General features: G+C 55.9%; 1 protein-coding gene across 4 annotated transcripts in view; it reads left to right on the top strand.

Annotated features, from left to right (window-relative positions):
• HDAC4 (histone deacetylase 4) overlaps window positions 1-18328 on the top strand; it is a 354090-nt gene that overhangs the window by 297093 nt on the left and 38669 nt on the right. For 3 of the 4 annotated variants that reach the window (XM_030804317.1, XM_030804316.1, XM_030804319.1), the window contains 4 exons: window positions 1048-1168; window positions 9015-9061; window positions 14311-14418; window positions 16815-16870. In XM_030804317.1, the coding sequence (XP_030660177.1) occupies window positions 1048-1168; window positions 9015-9061; window positions 14311-14418; window positions 16815-16870 (332 nt within the window). The remainder of the gene's footprint in view (window positions 1-1047; window positions 1169-9014; window positions 9062-14310; window positions 14419-16814; window positions 16871-18328) is intronic. The other variant, XM_030804318.1, reaches the window with a different exon arrangement.

The following is an 18328-nucleotide window of genomic DNA, read 5'->3' as shown; positions in this document are numbered from 1 at the left end:
ACGGCTCCTGGTGGCCTGAGAGGAGCCCCAGGTGCTGGACTGGCGTAGAAAGCCCCCTAGCTTCGCCCACCACAAGTCTCTTCAGTTGAGCTACATTTATTTAGCCTTTCAAAGGGGACGATGGCTTTGGACATGAGATTCGAGTTAACATTTCACATGGAAATGGCTCTCAGAGGGTTAGGCCACCACAGGATGAGTCAGACGCGTACAGTGTGGACACAGGCCTGCAGGAGCTCAGTGGATGCTGGGGCAGGGCTGCGGTCAGGAGGGAGAGGGCAGATCCTGCTCCGGTCTGAGAGAAGCAGGTGACAGCCACAACCGGGGCCACCTGAGTGGCGTCTGACTCATCCTGTGGTGGCCTAACCCTCTGAGAGCCATTTCCATGTGAAATGTTAACTCGAATCTCATGTCCAAAGCCATCGTCCCCTTTGAAAGGCTAAATAAATGTAGCTCAACTGAAGAACACTAATTTCCCTGTGAATTTCTAGAGAAAATCTGAATTAGCCCAGGGATCTCGATCTGAGGAATTTCCAAACCACAGAGAGACGCAGCCGGATGCCAGCTAGCCATCCAGGGCAGATGCCAGACCATGGCGGCTGTGGCCCCAGGCGGTCCGAGGAAGGCTGCTTCATCCTGGGGCTCAGAGACTCCGGGAGCACGGCTGGGGTTTCCCTTGAATGTGAGGGAAGCGCAGCAGCTCACCTCTATTTTAAGACCAGACCCTGGCAGTTGGAAAGTAAAGTAATAATTTGATGCCAAGTCATTTGTGCGACAGTGAAGGGTAATGCATTGAAGGCTGGAATTATCTTTTAAAATGTTTTTTCAAAGCTATAATTAAGTGTAAGCCCTCTAAAATATTTCTTAAATATTTTAAAATATCATGTTGGGTGATGTTGCTGCTTCTTTTGCAGTAACCAAATAACGTGCTTGTTTTTGTATCAAACTAAGTTTCCTTTTGGGCAGTGGTTTCAGCTGGAGTTTCTGTCTGTGGAGCTGAAGCAGCAGCTTCTGCAGAACGTGTGAGTGTCCTCTCGCCTGTCCCCACAGTGCATCCGCGGACGCAAGGCCACCCTGGAGGAGCTGCAGACGGTGCACTCGGAAGCCCACACCCTCCTGTACGGCACGAACCCCCTCAACCGGCAGAAACTGGACAGTAAGAAACTTCTAGGTATTTCAGGACCTTCCTTTCCTCCCATATTGGGTTTGAAGTCCCCGAGGTTGTGTTTCCAGCTCTCAGCCCCTTGTGTGTGGGGCGCCTGTGGGTGTCACCTGCCAGGTTATAAGGTAAAGGGCCTGAAAGGGAACCTTTCACCCTCTGTTCACAAGCCACTGGTTGTTGATGAACGTGCCAGGTAGCAGGTGTGTTTGTGTAAAAACTGGGCTGAGAACCGTTAGTTTAGAAGCATCTTGAATCACAGAGTTTAGGTTCGAGAAGCTGATTAGGAACACAGCCAGCGTGCTGCCCGCCTTGCCCTGCAGGGAGCCTGCAGTTGTGTTCTGAGCTCCACTTTAAGGCCCATCAGAGCAAGACCAAGAGGAGGCCTAGGGAGTGTCCACCGCTTAAGGGTGAAAGGCTGCTGGTGTCTTGGCTCTGACTGAAAGCACCTGCACAGGTGGTGGAGGGGAATTTTGGCCTCATGGAGAGAACTTTCTAATGGGCATCCTCTGCCTGGGTTGCTGGTGAGAGGCTTTCCACAGGGATCTTCAGCAGAGGCAGGTGAACTCCCACCCAGCTCTATGGGACTCCCAGTGTTCCCAGGCACAGAACCGGGACCTGGGGCTGGGGGCTTCCAGGGCACAGAACCCAGACCCGGGGCTGGGGGTGTCCATGGCACAGAACCCAGACCCGGGGCCGGGGGTTCCAGGGCACAGAACGTGGACCCAGGGCCAGGACGTCCAGGGCACAGAACCCAGACCCGGGGCCGGGAGTGTCCAGGGCACAGAACCCAGACCTGAGGCCGGAGGTGTCCAGGGCACAGAACACAGACCCGGGGCCGGGAGTGTCCAGGGCACAGAACCCAGACCCGGGGCCGGAGGTGTCCAGGGCACAGAACCCAGACCCAGGGCAGGAGGCTCCCAGGGCACAGAAACTAGACCCGGGGCCGGGGGCTTCCAGGACACAGAACCCGGGCCTGGGGATGGGGGCTCCCAGGGCTCCCTTTGTTCTTCGATAATGTCTTTCCCTGCCTCCCAGCCACCCTGAACCAGGACAGTCACTGCCCACTGGTTTTCTTCCCCATCTTCCATGCCTTTGCCCTGGGAAGAGCATATTGGCTCTTCCCTGAGCAGGACCCTAGGAAGGCAGAGAGAGAGAACTAGGAACCATGAACGCAGGGGTTGCAGGGGCAAGGAGAGGGTGGGCCGTGCCTGACTCATTGACTGCGTTTGGCGGGGCACATGTTGCAGGAGGTGTCCTCCGTGCCAAGCCTGTGCCTGGCAGACTCAGCCTCACAGAGACCTGCACGCCTAGTCCTTCACGCGTTCACTCGCTCGCTCGTGCCTTCATCCACTCGCCGAGGGCACCTTCCATACTGGATGCCCTGTAGGTACCAACGGGGTCACAGACCATGGAGCCAGTGGGGCCATGAGGACACGCATGGGCTCTGGCCTGGGGTGGCAGTCACGCTGCTTCCGGAGTCCCCCCGCCCTGTGGTACGGAGGCTTCTAAAAGGACAGAAGCCTCAAGTTTGGGGAAAGTGAGAAAGGAGTGAATAGCAGTAGGAAGCAGGTGGGCCAGGATGTGGCTGAGCAGGTTCATGAGGTAGATCCTGCACTAGTGCCGGGGACAAGGGCCACCGACCCACCCCACAGACCCTGACAGCTCAGGCTCAGCAACTGCAGAGACCATGGACTCAGTGAGGCACTCAGTCAGGGGCCTGGGCCAAAGCTGGTGGAAGGGCCTCTGGGCCCCGACTCCCGACACAGCTGCTTCACCTGCTGCCGCTCTAGAAGGGGCACAGCACCCTTCTACTGTCCCTCTGGAAGGGATGGTGGAAGACAGGGGCTTCCTGGACTGCAGACGGCTGCTCTCGATGAGGGCGTGGATGCCAAGCCCCCTACCCCTCCCCACTGGGCTGCCAGCATGCTGACCTATACCCTCCAAGCAAAAGACAGGAGACCCCTCTGTGGATTTGACCAGCCCCAAAGAAGCTGACATCGGGGTTCCCAACAAATAGCCCCTGAGATCCCTTATATTGGTGCTCACGGCTAATCACCCCCTGTGTGCCCAGAGCTTCCACCCAGCCGTTGGCATTTCCCCCTTAGGAGTGGACAACCAAGTAGGACCCAGGGCCCGAGGAACGACTCGGTAGGGACCTGGAGCTGGAGCCACACAAGGGAAGGGAGCTGCGGGCAGACAGTGCGGGGCGCTAACCCAGCTGCCGCTAGCACCCTCAGAGAGGATCCTGCATCCATGTAACATGGACAAGTTCAGTGGAAAAGGGGAAAGCACAGAACGTTCAGAGAAGACAAAAATTAAACACCTGACTGCAGAAAAAGAAAATCCTCAGACTGGAAGATATGGTGATGTCATCTCCCAGAAACCGGAGCAAAACGTGACAGCGCTGGGAAACTGGGAAGTGAGATGATGGAGAAGAAGGCCAAAGCTCACTCCAGTGTGCGGGGTCCAAACGGCAGGAGTTCCCAGGGAAGGCAGAGGTGAGGAGGAGGTGTCTGTGGAATTCAGAAGGCCCCAGGCCAAAGGCAGAGTCTGGGCTGCAGGGACCCACCAGGGGTAAGGAAGACCCTCTTAGGGTGAAACAGCAGAGCCTCAGAATGCAAGGACAGAGGTGAGAGCCAGGGCACTAGAGAGAGCCAGAGCACCTGCAGACTCCATGGGGCCTGAGGCCATGCCAGTTCTAAGGGCGTGTCATTGCCCTTCTGAAGTTTGTGTCCCGCCAAACTGCTGGGTGAATAGGAAGGTGGCACAGAGGCATTCCAGGCATGCAAGGGCCAGAGCTTTCACGCTCCAGCTGTTCTTTCTCAGGAAGCCACCGGAGGACATGCTGTCCCAGGGCAAAAGAACATTGGGAGGCCCATCGTGGAGGCCGGCCTCTACTGGATGGTCTGTGAGAGGGTGGCGGCCAGGAAGTCTGAGATCGCCCTGCAGAGAGAAGCTGATGCAGCTTCCCCGAGGAAGGGGGCACGCGCTCCTGGGGGAGAAGATGGCGCATGGATTGTGGAGTACCTAGCAGAGGCAGGGAGCGCCGCTGGGGCTGGGAAAGGGAGCCCTAAAGGGCAAGGGTGGTGTGGACGGTGGAGAGGGCAGGCACCTTCTGTCCGGGAGCTGGGTGGGCAAAGGCCGTGCATCGAGGCACTGAGGCTGGAGTGTGCTGTCCCTCAGGATTCTCCAGTCCTTACCAGGAAATGTCACTGCCTCCCCATGTGACACCTCAGCTTCTGGCCAGGTTCTCCAGCATGGGAGAGGCTGCCTGTGGGCCCCATGAGGGGACAATATCTTTGCCTCGATGTCACCGGGGCTGCCACAGCAGGGGCTTCAGCAGGCGTGGGAGCTGCTGGGCGGCCTCAGAGCATCGCTCATCAGGCCGTGTCCTGCACACACGCAGTTCCGTGCGCCCTCCTCCACGCCTTTCAGAATGGCAGCTGCTCCTGACACCTTCATCCATTTTCAAAGGACTGGCTGTCAGTCCATCCCCTGCCACCTTCAGTCTTCCAAACCTGTGGAATTCAGCGGGCAGAGGATGGAGGCAGGCCCAGCTCCACCAGCAGGAGGCTGAAGGCAGGCTTAGATCCACCACCTTGCTTAGGTTTCTAAGCTAGTTTCAAACAAAGTTTAGGAGAGATCGTCAAAAAGGAAAGCAGAAAGTTGGATGTGTAGCGTCCTTGATAGATAGTCAAGGACGGAGTGAGCTTGGAGGTCTCTTTCCTGCGATTGCTGGTTACCCGGTGGGCCCCTGGTCCTCAGTTCACGGCCTGCATTGGGCCCTCGAAGACCCCTGTATTGTTGCTGGTTTCTTTATTGAAGTGTCTCTGCAGCATCCCTTTGCCCCATTCCTGTCCTCCGAAGGCAACCATTCTAGTCAATTTCTTTTGTTTAAAGGAAGGTTGATCATTCTGTTTCGTGTTCTTTCCTGGAAAGCTTCGTGCTTTAAAATCTGTTCACATTCCTTTGAGGATACCTCTCCCATTACCTTCTCACAACTCAAGATCGATTTTTGAATTTCCAACAATTGTCCTAACCCAGAAACTTCATTATCATCAGTCTAAGTATTTCAGACCTGGTAGTAGCCGATGATTATCTTGAGTTTTGCAAACATAACCCTAATGAGGTGTTTAAACACTACTGTGTGATTTTTTTCTTTCCTCTTTTAATGGAATCCACAAGCCGCTAAGCCGTGTGCAAGGGCCTTCACATTTCCTTTCTGATGTGGTGAGACGCCATGCATAAGGCTTGGCTGAATTGGCTCGTGGGCCTGAGGCAGGCTGGCCGCTGCCCTAGATGTCACTGAAAGTCACGTGGCTCATCTGCTCATGTCAGCTGGCAGGGCACTGCATCCAGGCAGAGCTGGGCCCCTGGCGAGTGGGCACCGGTGATGCTCAGGGCAGGGTGCAGCAGGAAAATGACTTGGCACAGCGAGGGCCTCCTCCCAGCCAGGGAGCAGGAGCAGCGGCGAGAGGATGGCTGGAGCCTTCCCTTCGCCACCCCAGGCACAGAACGCCTGTCTGCCAGCCTGCGGCAAACAAACAAGTAGTAGGGCTGGTCGTTTGCAGAGCTTCAGGCCCTGTCACCAGGCTGGAACATTTCGTGGCCTGGGCTTGGTGATTGTGGCTCCAAACCACAGGAGGCCGCTGGGCTCCTCACAGCTGTCACCAAAAGTCTGCCTGTAACTCCATTCCTATATACATGTATTTGGATGCATGATTGTGTACTTTTTCTTTGTTGTTTTGGTCTTTGCTAGATAATGAGCAAACTCAAAACAGTTGGATGACTTGTGGTTTTAATGTAGACATGGTTGGCTATGATTTCAAAGAGATTCAGTCTCTTGCAGATACCTGGACACGTCTGTCTACTGTGAATTCATATAGCTGAGCGCGTGCATTATTTGGAAAACGAGCTCCCTGGTTTCGGGCAGTGTCTTTCCCGTGTGTTGGAGTAGTCAGTGATGGAACGACGTGGCCCACGGAGTCACTCCCAGCCCCAGCTGCTCAGCCACTCACCAAGGCCATGACCACCCTTCCAAGGCAGCACCCGCCCACTGTGGTGAGGTTGGCATTAGGTGACCCCACTACAGATGACGGGCAGCAAGCAGGACAGCAGGTGGCTTGGCACCTTGGCACCCACGCCCTCCTCCTTTTTCAGTCTCGTTCCACCTACGCACCAGCTCTCTCGCACACCACATCCCGCCAGCTCCTGCCCGGCCCCAGCGCCTCCCAAAGGGGTCCGGCATGCAGGCCGCTTCCCCGCATGGTCAGCCCCACGTCCACTCCTTGCTGTCACCAAGGCGCAGAGGAGAGCAGGGCCAACATGCCTGCTGGGGTGAGGGCTGGCCGCCATGAGGCTCAGGTGAGAAGTGTTAGCTGATGTTGTCCCACGTCCCACGCTGACGTGGACACGGGAACCAGGGTCAGGAGCCACGACTGGTCCAGGCAGCGGCGGGTCCATGAGCCATGGACATGGAGGAAGTAGGCCCAGGACAGCGCCCGGGAGGGGGAGGCATGCTGGTGCTGCTGCCCTCAGTGGGCATGAGGGCCAGGACCCAGAGGCCGAGGCTGCCTGCTGAGTGCCGCAGGGAGAGCCAGGGCCGACCGAAGCCCCTGCTGGCTCAGTGCCTCGTACAGCCCAGGCAGGGAGTAGGGACAAGGCGGGCACAGACCCTGCCCTTGGAGCCAGGCCAGGTGGAGAGGAGCCCGGGCTCCCTCCGACACAGGCTGGCTCCTCCGAGCACGAAGGACTTTGTCTGGAAAACGTCACAGCATCTGCATGGCGCCTGCGCCCATCAGCTGGCCGGGCCCTCCTAGCAGATGGGGGCCGGGCCTATCCTCCCTTTGCCTGGGGGGCCCGGGTGCCCGGGAGTCCCTGAGCCCCTTCTGAAAGTGGCTGCAGCTGCTGCCCCCTGCCTCCTGCCTCCTGCCCTGCTCCCTGTTGGCGTGGCAGCTCCCCAGCCCTGGGACGTGGACGTGGCCATTCTACAAGCCTCCAGCCTTGATGCAGATCCATGACCTCCACAGAGTGAGAAGAGCCTGGGTCAGCTCTGTGCGTCAGGCCTCACACTAGGGCCTGGCTATGGCTGTCTGTGGGACATGTGGGTGTCTGTGGGGGGGTGCTGGTGTCCATGGGGGGTCCGTGGGGGGGTGTCGGTGTCCGTGGGGGTGCTGGCGTCTGTGGGGGGTGTGGGCACCCGTGGGAGGTGAGGGCATCCATGCGAGGTTCTGGTGTCCGTGGGGGATATGGATGTCCGTGGGGGGTGCTGGCGTCCATGAGGGGGTGTGGGCATCCGTGGGGGGTGCTGGCGTCTGTGGGGGGTGCTGGCATCCATGGGAGGTGCTGGCATCTGTGGGGGGTGCTAGTATCGGTGTCCGTGGGGGGTGCTGGTGTCCATGGGGGGTGTGGGTGTCCATGGGGCGGGGTGGGGGGGGCGGGCATCCATGGGGAGGGTGCAGTCATCCGTGGTGGGGTGATGGTGCAGGCGTCTGGGGGGGGGGTGCAGTCGTCCATGGTGGGGTGATGGTGCAAGCGTCTGGGGGGGGGGTTGCAGGTGTCGGGGGGCGGCAGGTGTCCGTGGGGGTGTGGGCGTCCGTGGGCTAAGGCAAGCAGGCCTCTGTTTAGCTTCTCGTCTGTGCCAGCCACTCTCCTGCAGCTTGGGGCCATCACAGTTGCCCTTCCCAGCCAGGCACGCTGTTCCCTGAGGAAGGGTTCCTTTCGTGCTAACCAGGCTGGCAAGCCCTCCAGGCAAGAGGCAGACAGGCCCTAATGGACCCATGGCCAACTCCTTACTATGGCCCCCGGCAGCCAGCCCTAGGAGCGTGGACCAGAGCACACAGAGTGGGGGCTGCTGTTCTGGAGCAGGCTGAGAATGGGAGAGGAGCCCCACAGCGGGGGTACAGCCCAGCTGAGGCCAGAAAGTGGGGTCCCACGTTGGATAAAGGAGCCTGTTACATCAAGCCAGTCTCCCTGGAGCATGTGAGATGCCGCTCCAGCTCCAGCCCAGGAAGGGGCCGGGGGCTGCGGAGAGTGAGGGGTTGGGGCCCAGGCAGCTGCTAGGAATGGCAGGCCCCACCCCTGGTTAGTGGGGGTCTGTTGTCCTCCACAGATGGGTTTTAAGCTAGTGACATGCATTCAGCCAGCACTGGGGTCAAACAGGAAAAAGACAGCATCCCTGTCCTGGGAGCACTTTCACTGCTGGAGCAGGCATGGGCGCCAGAGCAGTGGGGTGGGGGCTTCGAGGGCCCCGATTTCCATGGGAGGAGGCCTGGCATGCAGCTGCAACGTCCTTGGAGCCCTCAGTTAGCTGTACACGCTCTGCCTGTGTCGCAGGGAGGGGCTGTCGCTGCATACATTCCTGAGGATCTCAGGGTCTAAGAGGCCTCAGCACCCGTGTTTAATCCCAGACCTGTCCCTTGTTTGCCATGGGAGGGGGCTGCTAGACAAGCCCAAGGAGCTCACTGAGGAGCCAGGCTCGGGGTCCTGGAGCAAGATTTGCTGTTAGATACAGCCCCTCAGGGGCAGGGGCTGCAGGCAGACGCCCACCAGGGGTACCTCCTGCTCCCCAGTGGCTTGATGCCTCTCCTGGGCCCCTGACAGGCTGATGGCACAATTTGAGGTGTCCCCACCAGGGTCTGTGACCCAGCTCAGCCCTCACAGGAGTCAAGGCACCTCTAAGGGCCAGACGCTGACCCTGCAGCAGGGCCACAGGGTGTCACATGGGGGAGCAGTGGCCCCTCGGTGTCCCACAAATGCCCAAGTGCCACTGAAGACCCCGGAGTGCTCCCAGGGCCTGCCGAGCTCCTCGGCCGCGTGCCCTTGGCCTCTCTGACCGTCTCCCTCCCTCCCACAGGCTCCCTCGCCTCCGTGTTCGTCCGGCTCCCCTGCGGTGGTGTTGGGGTAAGTGTTCCTTTAATGTGTAAATAATGTCCTGTTTTCTTCTCGAGTCCCAGTGGTCACAGAAATCGCAGCCTTGCTTCCCTCAAAGTGAATAATTGCTGCCAGGTGTTTCCCACACACGGTCTGGCGGGCAGGGGCTGCCCATGTGTGGCTTCAAAGGCCGTGTGAGCCGAGAGCGTTTTGATCGCCGACTCGGGCACCTTTCTCTGGGGAAGGTTGTCTGGCGCAGGCGGCTGGGGCTCTGGGGTGCAGTGGCTCTCACCTTAAGAGCTCGTGGCTGGGGCTCTGGCTTTCAGTGGCTCTCGCTTTAAGAAACAGGATCCTGTATGCAGCCAGCATCTCATCCCCTTCGAAGTCTGCAGCAGTAATCTGCTCACATCAGGCCACGAGTATGCTGCGGGTAGGATGCGTGCTTCTATATTCTGTACGTAGTTTCCACCCGAAGCTACAGGTGGGGCTCCCAGTGCAGTGACCGTGATACCCATGGGACACGTGGAGTCTGTAGGGCTACTCGCTGGGCTGTGCTGGCTTCTGCGAGCTGAAGATATGGACCTGGCCTGGGCATATGAATCACTGGTCTGTGCCGGCTTCTACGAGCTGATGATATGGACCTGGCCTGGGCACATAAGTTCACAAGGACTTTCCAGTCTGGGCATCTGCCCATCCGTCCACACAGGAAAGGTCAGGTCTTGCAATCAAACTTCTCAGTAACAAAAGGGTTCTCCCCTGGCCCCTGACCTCCTTGTTGCAGCCTGGGCAGGGGTGGCAATAGCGAGGGCGGCCATAAGAGGCTGAGGCGGAGCCTCCAAGCAGATCTGGGCCATCATGGTCCTGCAGCGCCGTGAATCACCACAGACGGTTACAGGCAGGGAGGACGGGAGCCAGTGGACAGCAGGAGCCGCTGCAGCCGAAATGGTGCGGTGTGTGTGTAATCACTGATCGCAGGGTGAAGCTGAAGGTCTGGATTCTGTTATGGAAATGAAACAAAATTGTTTTCTTCCTGCGTTTTTATAAAAATCACTGCTTTGAAAATTATCCCATCAGAAAGAGAATAAACGGCATTTATTCATACCACCACCAAGCCCTCCTAGAGTTATTTTATTTTGTATTGTAAATAGGCTGCAATCTCTTAATTTGGGGCAAGTTTTTGGCCAGACTTGAAAAGAATTGAATTTGCACTGCCCTGCAGCCAGCACGCCTGTGCAAGGCAGAATTCATCATTTGCAAATGAAAGCTAAGTGCACACTCAGAGCTGAGGGGGTGAGCCCAGCAGCCCCTCCCAAGTGTTAAATCCAGATCTGAGGCACAGCAGATGAGAGGTGCACCCTCACATCTGGATACAGGCATGCACTCGTGCACAGATGCTGATGGAAAAGCTCCCCACGTGGACGCGGGCAGAGAAGGTAGCCTGTTGGCATGGGCAGGGAACAGTGCAGGCCGTGGGGCATCCTCAGGTACAGCCATCGGCAAGATGCGTTTTCTTCCCATTGTTTTCCAAAAGGAAGAAGACAGACAGGAGGCCTGTGCAGACCCCTGCCCTGGCTGTGGGGTGCACTTGCTGTCGCTGGCACAGATACAGCTCTCCTGAGCCTCAGGTCTCCTCTGGAGCCAGTAGGGGCCAGCCTCTTGGGGTATCAGGAGGAGCAAAGTAGACCTCGGGAGCCGAAGTGTGGGCACACAGCAGGTGCTCTTGTCAGGGAGGGCAGAGCGGGTGAGCAGAGCCGGCCACCTTTCCCGAAAGCAGCTGCAAACTCTCCTGGAGGCAGAACAGTGGTGCTTGGAACACTGAAAACTCACCCCTCCTCAACGCTGGGAAGTGTGGGCTGTAAAGTGCTTTGACCTCTTTTTCAAACCAGATCAGCTCCTGCATTGCTCCTTTCCAGTGACCGCAAGTTTCAACTAGGTGAGGAGCTGGTGTCCCTGCTCGGCCTCGCCTAGCGGAGCCCCGGCCTACTCTCGTACACCCGGCTCCCCACGGCTCCTCTGAGCTTCCCAAAGGCCTCCCAGCCCTGCCAGCCCTCGGCGTGTCCGTTTTAGACTCCATGGGATTCTCCGTGGGAAGCTTTCTCCATGTTTCCCCCCGCCTTTTTCCTGTCTTTATTGTGAAAGAGAAAGAAAGAGAGAAAAGGAAACGAAAGGAGAAAAGAAAGCGAGAGAGAAAGAAAGGAAAAGAAAAGAAAAAAAAGAAAATACAGAATGAGCCATTTGCTCCTTCCTGCGTTAGTAGTTGCGGCTGCCTGCTCTGAGCCAGGCTGTTGCTCAGCGGTGGTGCTACACGCCTGAGCCAGGCTCCCTGCAAGAGCCCTGGAGCTCCTGGAACTCCAGGCTGGTCCCTGGGAGCTGGAGCCGTGGTCCTGAAGCAGCGAAGGAGGGTCTCTTGAGTTCTCTAGGGACTGGGGTCCTGCAGTTTGGCTGGGGCTTTGTCCTTCACTCTGTGCAAGACATTCCAGAAGCTTCTGAACCCCAGGGTCCCATGGGAGGGCACCTGGTAGACCAAGCAGCTCCTCGGCACCCCAGGTGTGCAGAATCCCCAGAAGACCCTTCAGAACACGGGCGGAGTCCACCCTCCGCTCCCTGCAGTGTTGGCCTAATCCCAAAGCCCAGTTCATTGTATGTTGGAGAGAAACCATCTCTGGGTGCTGTCCCCACAGGGGCAGCCTCGGGGCCTGGCTTGCCTGGGACCCCGCCTCTCCTGGCTGACACAGCAGCTGGCAGAATCTTGCTCTGCCCAGCGCTCACTCCTGGGATGTCAGCTTGGATTTTTTTTTTTTTTCCTCTTTGGAGACAGAGCTTCAGTCTGTTACCCAAACTGGAGTGCAGTGGTACATTCATGGCTCACTGCAGCCTCGACCTCCTGGGCTCAAGTGATCTTCCCGCCTCAGCGTCCTGAGTTGTGGGGACTACAGGCCCAGGCCACCACATCTGGCTAATTTTTTTTTTTTTTTTTTTTTTTTTTGAGACGGAGTCTGGCTCTGTTGCCCAGGCTGGAGTGCAGTGGCGTGATCTCGGCTCACTGCAAGCTCCGCCTCCCGGGTTCATGCCATTCTCCTGCCCTAGCCTCCCGAGTAGCTGGGACTACAGGTGCCCGCCACTGCACCTGGCTAATTTTTTTTTTTTTTTTTTTTTTTTTTGTATTTTTAGTAGAGACGGGGTTTCACTGTGTTAGCCAGCATGGTCTCGATCTCCTGACCTTGTGATCCGCCCACCTCAGCCTCCCAAAGTGCTGGGATTACAGGCTTGAGCCACTGCGCCCGGCCCACATCTGGCTAATTTTTTATTTTTTTATTTTTTGCAGAGATGGGGTCTCACTATGTTGCCCAGGCTGGTCTGTAACTCCTGGCCTCAAGCCATCCTCCCACCTTGGCCTCCCAAAGTGTTGGTATGATAGACATGAGCTGCCACACCCTTTGCCACCTTTAATTGTAATGAATCGATTCTCCAGCTGAAGTCATCGGCCCATAATAGTCCTATTTATGTGGCTGCTTCCGTGAATGACAATGTAGCATTACTTACAGAAGAAGCCAGTCGTTGCAGGTTGAATACGAACACTGCGGAGGGTAGGTGAAGTGGAGTTATTTTGACATTTGGAAACCGTTTAAAGAATATAGAAGTTTGGTCATTGAAAAGAAAACTATCACCGAATACACTTCAGGAAATGTCTTCAGCCCCTTGAAAATGCATTTTAACTCACCTTGCTTTCAGGATGAAGCTTCAAGACCGCCTGGAAAGAATTCCTCCCTCCCCACATAATGAGCGGTGTCTGTCAAGTGGCAAGTCTGCCTGGTGGTGGACAGGAGCCCTCGAGGGCCTGGTCTGGGGAAGGGAGAGGCGGGGTGGACACGCCTGGCTCCTGCTTAGGAGCGCCAAAGCACTCGGCGCTCAGAGGGGCTCAGTTTGAGAAGGAGGCGCCCTGCAATAGACCTGCAATCGCCCTGGTCAGCACCGTGTTGAAGCTGAGCAACCTGTGATGACGCAGCTTCTAAGACCTCCACCGGGCTGGGCACACCCAAGTCCCCGGTGTGTTACCCCACAGCATCTTGCAGGCAAGGGACACACTTGGGGACAGATGCTCAGGTGCCCTGGGGCCAGCCCAAGGACTGTGTATTTCATCTTAACACCTCCCTCTCCTGGCCAGTCTCCCATAGGAGACTGTTCTGTGCAGAACTGGCTGTCCAGGTCTCTGTCTGTCGACTTTCCTCCCGAAGTGAGCCAGGGCTGTAAGAAATTTCTGGTGTGCCTAAATAAATGAGCCAACACACAGTCGGGGATTGCTGACGTGTTTGTGTGAAACACGTTTTCTGTCTGAAGTGGAAAAGGCCAGCGGGCTGACTTGCTGGTTCCTAGGCAGAACCGTGTGCCGTCAGCAGGGCAGCTCTCCTCACCCGCCCGCACTCCCAGTCCCGCTTAGCTACGCTGGCCAAGATGTGGAGCTTCCAGTTAAACTAGCACAGGAGAAAGTCACTATTGGAAGAGACCGGTCGTGATTCCCATTACATTTCATTTTGCTGCTAATTATTTGACAGGTTGACTATCCCTTATCCGAAATGCTTGGGGCCAGAGGTATTTCAGAATTTGGTGTTTTTCAGATTTTGGAATATTTGCATTATACTTAGCAGTTCAGCATCCCTAATCCAAAAATCTGAAATCCAGAATGCTCCAGAGTGCATTTCCTTTGAGCGTCACGTAGGCACTCAGAAAGTTTCCAGTTTTTTTTTTTTTTTTCCTTTTTGGAGACAGAGCCTCACTCTGTTACCCAGACTGGAGTGCAGTGGTGCATTCATGGCTCACTGCAGCCTCGACCTCCTGGGCTCAAGTGATCTTCCCGCCTCAGCCTACAAAATGCTTTTGTAGCATTTCGGATTTCAGATTCTCAGATCAGAGATACTCAAGCTGAATAACTCTCTTAACTACAGTTCCAGTTAAAAAAAAAAAAAGGAAATAGATCACCTTGACATCATTACTTTTAGATCGAAGTATACTGAAGCAATTGAGGGAACAGAGGATGCCTCAGAACAGGTCAGGACACATGCATCTTATTTCTGGTAAATTCTCTTGTATTTTCCTGTTTAAATTTTTTGGCATGTCTTAAAAAGATTGAAGCCCGAACGTGGGCCGAGGCTGCCCCGGCTCTGGTAGGCCCTGGGGTTTTAGAAGCAGAGCCCACGGAGCCTGAGCTGCTCTGCCCAGCCAGGGCTGGCGATGACGGTGACTGGGGAGGGTGACCTCACTGTGGGGTGTTGTTTCCACAGGTGGACAGTGACACCATATGGAACGAGGTGCACTCGGCAGGGGCAGCCCGCCTGGCTGTGGGCTGCGTGGTAGAGCTGGTCTTCAAGGTGGCCACAGGGGAGCTGAAGGTCAGTCGGGGACTGGACAGTGGTGGCCCTCCAGGAGGCCTGCCATAGATTCCCAGTGTGGGAAGGGGCCGCCCACTGCGTCTCCCTCTCATCAGGCTGGGAGGCAGCTGTGATGGGGAGGCATGGACCCCACGGTGTCAGCACAGCCTCACTATTGAATCAAAGAGACATTGCCCATACTTGTGACAGGGTTTGTGCATAGTACAGAGATTCCCAATGATTTGGGTCTTAAGAACACTTTATACTCTTAAAAATTTATACTCTTAAAAAAAAAAAAAATCCGCAATATTGACTATATTAGAGATGACAGCTGAGAAGTTTTCACAATGTTTATTAATTTAAAAATAGCGACCGGGCGCAGTGGCTCACGCCTGGAATCCCAGCACTCTGGGAGGCCAAGGCAGGGGGATCACCTGAGGTCAGGAGGTCAAGAGCAGCTTGGCCAACATGGCGAAACTCCGTCTCTACTGAAAATATAAAAATTAGCTGGGCGTGGTGGCGCGTGCCTACAATCCCAGCTACTTGGGAGGCTGAGGCCAGCGAATCACTTGAACCAGGGAGGTGGAGGTTGCGGTGAGCCGAGTCGCGCCATTGCACTCCAGCCTGAGTGACAGAGCAAGACTCTGTCTGAAAAAAATTAAAAAAATAATAAAACGTAATTAAAAAATAAAAATAGCACTAATGTCTGGCCCTGTGGACAGCAGCTGGGTTCTCACACCTGCCTGGCATCATTCTTGGGACATGTTGAAGTACATGAAGGAATCCTGGCCCCACACAGATACGCAATTGGAAATGGGAGAAGGATTTTAATAGACTTTTCAGAGGTATTCTAATTGTGAGTATTCTTTGACAGTATACCAAAAATTCAACAGGTGGTAGTGTCTTGAAAATTAGCTGCAGCGTGGATATGAACTCAAATCGTGGCCTCCTCCTCCTCCGTTTTGTTTAACAGAACCATTACACCTTCTTGGAGGTCAAATCGATCCTTCGTTCATGGGTGATTGGTAGCACTGTGCATTGGTCATTTGGAAATTTGCTTCACGGAGTTACATGGATCTTCCATATTCTGACCCATACAGTATCAACAAAGTCATTAATTTTTGAAACCATTAATATCGCCCCCATCTCACCAGAAGTCTTGTAAGCAGTGGGAGAGCCAGCAGGCTTACAGGGGCAGAGCTGTGTGTTCCAAACTTAGAATTTTCACCTGAAAGCTCACATTTTCTCATGCTTCCTTCCCATCTCTTTACTCGGGATGTTAAAAGGACGTGTGTTTGAGGGTGGAGATCTAATAAAATGTCTGAATACTGCTTCATCGAGCACATTGTTAAGAGAAGCTGCACACACGCGCGCACACACACACACACGCACACACACGCACACACACGCCCTCGTGCTGTTCCCTGCCCGCCGTCTACCCTCCGGTGCTTCAGCACCATCGGCGCAGGTGTCAGGGCAGTGAAAAGAGTACATAGAGCCTCAGGACTATGTGGACTACAGACCCTCATCAGGGGTGGGGACCACAGGGGTCTGCAGCCTTCACTCAGAAGCACTGAGTGCAGAAACGCAGGGAGGCCAGGGCCTCTTGAGAGTTTGCCGCCACCTCACTGGCTGCCGTCGCCCCTTCCTGAGCCTGGTGCCTGCGGCGTCCGGCTTACCCCGCCCACGGCACGGTCACTCGTGGTTGGCCGGCACTTTGGAAGCTCCATTTCAGACCTTGACCACACAGTGTCCTGTTGCTGGTGAGACCAAGAAAGGACTGTAATCCACTTTTATGGCAGCAGCTACAGAGTGGTTTGCAGATGGATTTTTGACGCGGAAGTGACGGGGCAGAAGACAGCATTTCTGCCCAGTGTGAGAGGAGCTGTTTGGTGGGCTGCCCACTTGCCCGCCATCCTGAGAGCTGAACTGCGGTTAAGGACAGAGGCAGTCACCTGAAGGCCAAGCTGGGGCACAAAGTCTCTGCCCTGCGGCCAGGTCCTTGAGTGGGGCCCCTTCTGCTTCATCTTCCTCCAGTGGCCACCTAGCGGGTCCTGGTCCCGAGCTGATGGGGAGGGAGCACATCCCTTCCACATCACCCCGACCCCTGAGCCGAGGGCACCGCACCTTACCGACAGTGCTGAGACTGGGGCAGGGCACCCACCCATTATCCTAGTGACTGCGTTTTGGGGGAACCATTAGTAGCCCCCAGACCTCTTTAGGAGAAGGGCCCATGCCTCCCAGAAAGGCTCACAACTGGCCCTGCATCCTGTCCCCATCACTGCGGCCAGGGTGCAGCAAGAAACTGCCCTCCCGTGTAGCCCAACTCTGCTGAAAGTTGAGTGTGCAGCCATTTTCCCGTGGCTACAAAGTGTGTCTTTTGTCGCTCTTTCCCGGCTGTCTGGTGTCACCTGCAGAATGGCTTTGCTGTGGTCCGCCCCCCTGGACATCACGCGGAGGAGAGCACGCCCATGTGAGTACACGCCGCAGCCCCACACGGCAGGGGAACCCAGGCCTGCCTTCCCTCCCTTAGGGCTGGGTGGGTGCCTGAGTGACCTCGGGGAGCTGGGCTGCCGTTTGCTGGCCACCCAGGATGTGCCGCATGCTGGCTTGGCTCCAGCTCCTGGGTGTCGAGTGCAGATGCCGAGGTCTGCAAGCATCACTGCTCAGGTATGACGGAGACAGATCAGAGGAAAGGATGGGAGAGAGGGTCTGTGGAGGTTAGTCCAGAGAAGCCTCTGGTTGTTGAGTAGTTGTCAACACTTGGGAGAAGCAACACCACTCACCTTCAAGTGAGTCACTGCAGCACTTGGTTGTCTAGAGGACTCAGGTCATTTTGCGCATGGCCTTTTAGCTGCCTGCCGACCGCCTGGTACTGACGCAGCAAGTCACAGAGCCACGTCCATGCAGGCAGCTATCCAGATGCTGTTTCGGGTCTTTCAGAGACTGCCGACGGTCCATACAACTGAGGATCTGGGCAGGGTGGCGATTGTGGGGTGTGGGTCCTCCCGGATCCATCCCTGTGCGTCCAGAGCCAGTGGCAGGGCAGACCCGCAGCTGTCTGTGGAGTGCCTTGCAGCCTGGGTGGTGAATGAATGAGCTATCCCGTCAAAGAGCATGCTATCTTGTGGGACGGTAGCCACTCTAGTGAGGAGGGTCGGTGCTAGAAAGAGCGTCTCCCCATGCTCTGGAGATGGAGAAGGGGTGCCTGATCTTCCCAGCTTCGGTGAGGAGGAGGTGGCATGGGGCTCTGCCTTGGAGAATTGGAGCAGCAGTTTGTCAGATGGGCAGCGCAAGAACAAGTGCAGATACAAGTTCATTGTCAGGGTGTGGCCAGGAAGCAGTCAGAGTGAGAGGGAACCACAGGGGCCCGGGAAAGGGCCTCCCTGCCACCCCTGGGAAGTCGGGCATCCATGGAGGGGCCAGCAGGACATGAGAGATAGTCAGATCCGCGTGTTAGAGCAGAATCTCCTTCATGTACAGGGAGGAGATTGTACGTGAGAGATAGATCCGCGTGTTAGAGCAGAATCTCCTTCATGTACAGGGAGGAGATTGTGCGTGAGAGATAGTCAGATCCGCGTGTTAGAGCAGAATCTCCTTCATGTACAGGGAGGAGATTGTACGTGAGAGATAGATCCGCATGTTAGAGCAGAATCTCCTTCATGTACAGGGAGGAGATTGTGCGTGAGAGATAGTCAGATCCACGTGTTAGAGCAGAATCTCCTTCATGTACAGAGAGGAGATTGTAACCGCCAGGGAGCGTTCTTGTTGGAATCTTTGTGGCTTTACCTGAAAACCACGTGGTTGCTCCACATCCCAGAACAGCCACTTGGGCACCAGGCTTCCTGTTTGTTTCATTTCTCTGAAGTTTCTTTTCTAATTTGAACCTGAGTTGTTGGATATTCCAAATAATAAACCTCAGAGGAGACAA

Source organism: Nomascus leucogenys, chromosome 22a (assembly GCF_006542625.1).
Source record: "Nomascus leucogenys isolate Asia chromosome 22a, Asia_NLE_v1, whole genome shotgun sequence".
Classification (NCBI taxonomy): Eukaryota; Metazoa; Chordata; class Mammalia; order Primates; family Hylobatidae; genus Nomascus; species Nomascus leucogenys.
Note: the sequence above shows the minus strand (reverse complement) of the source record. Positions and strands in the feature narration are given on the sequence as shown.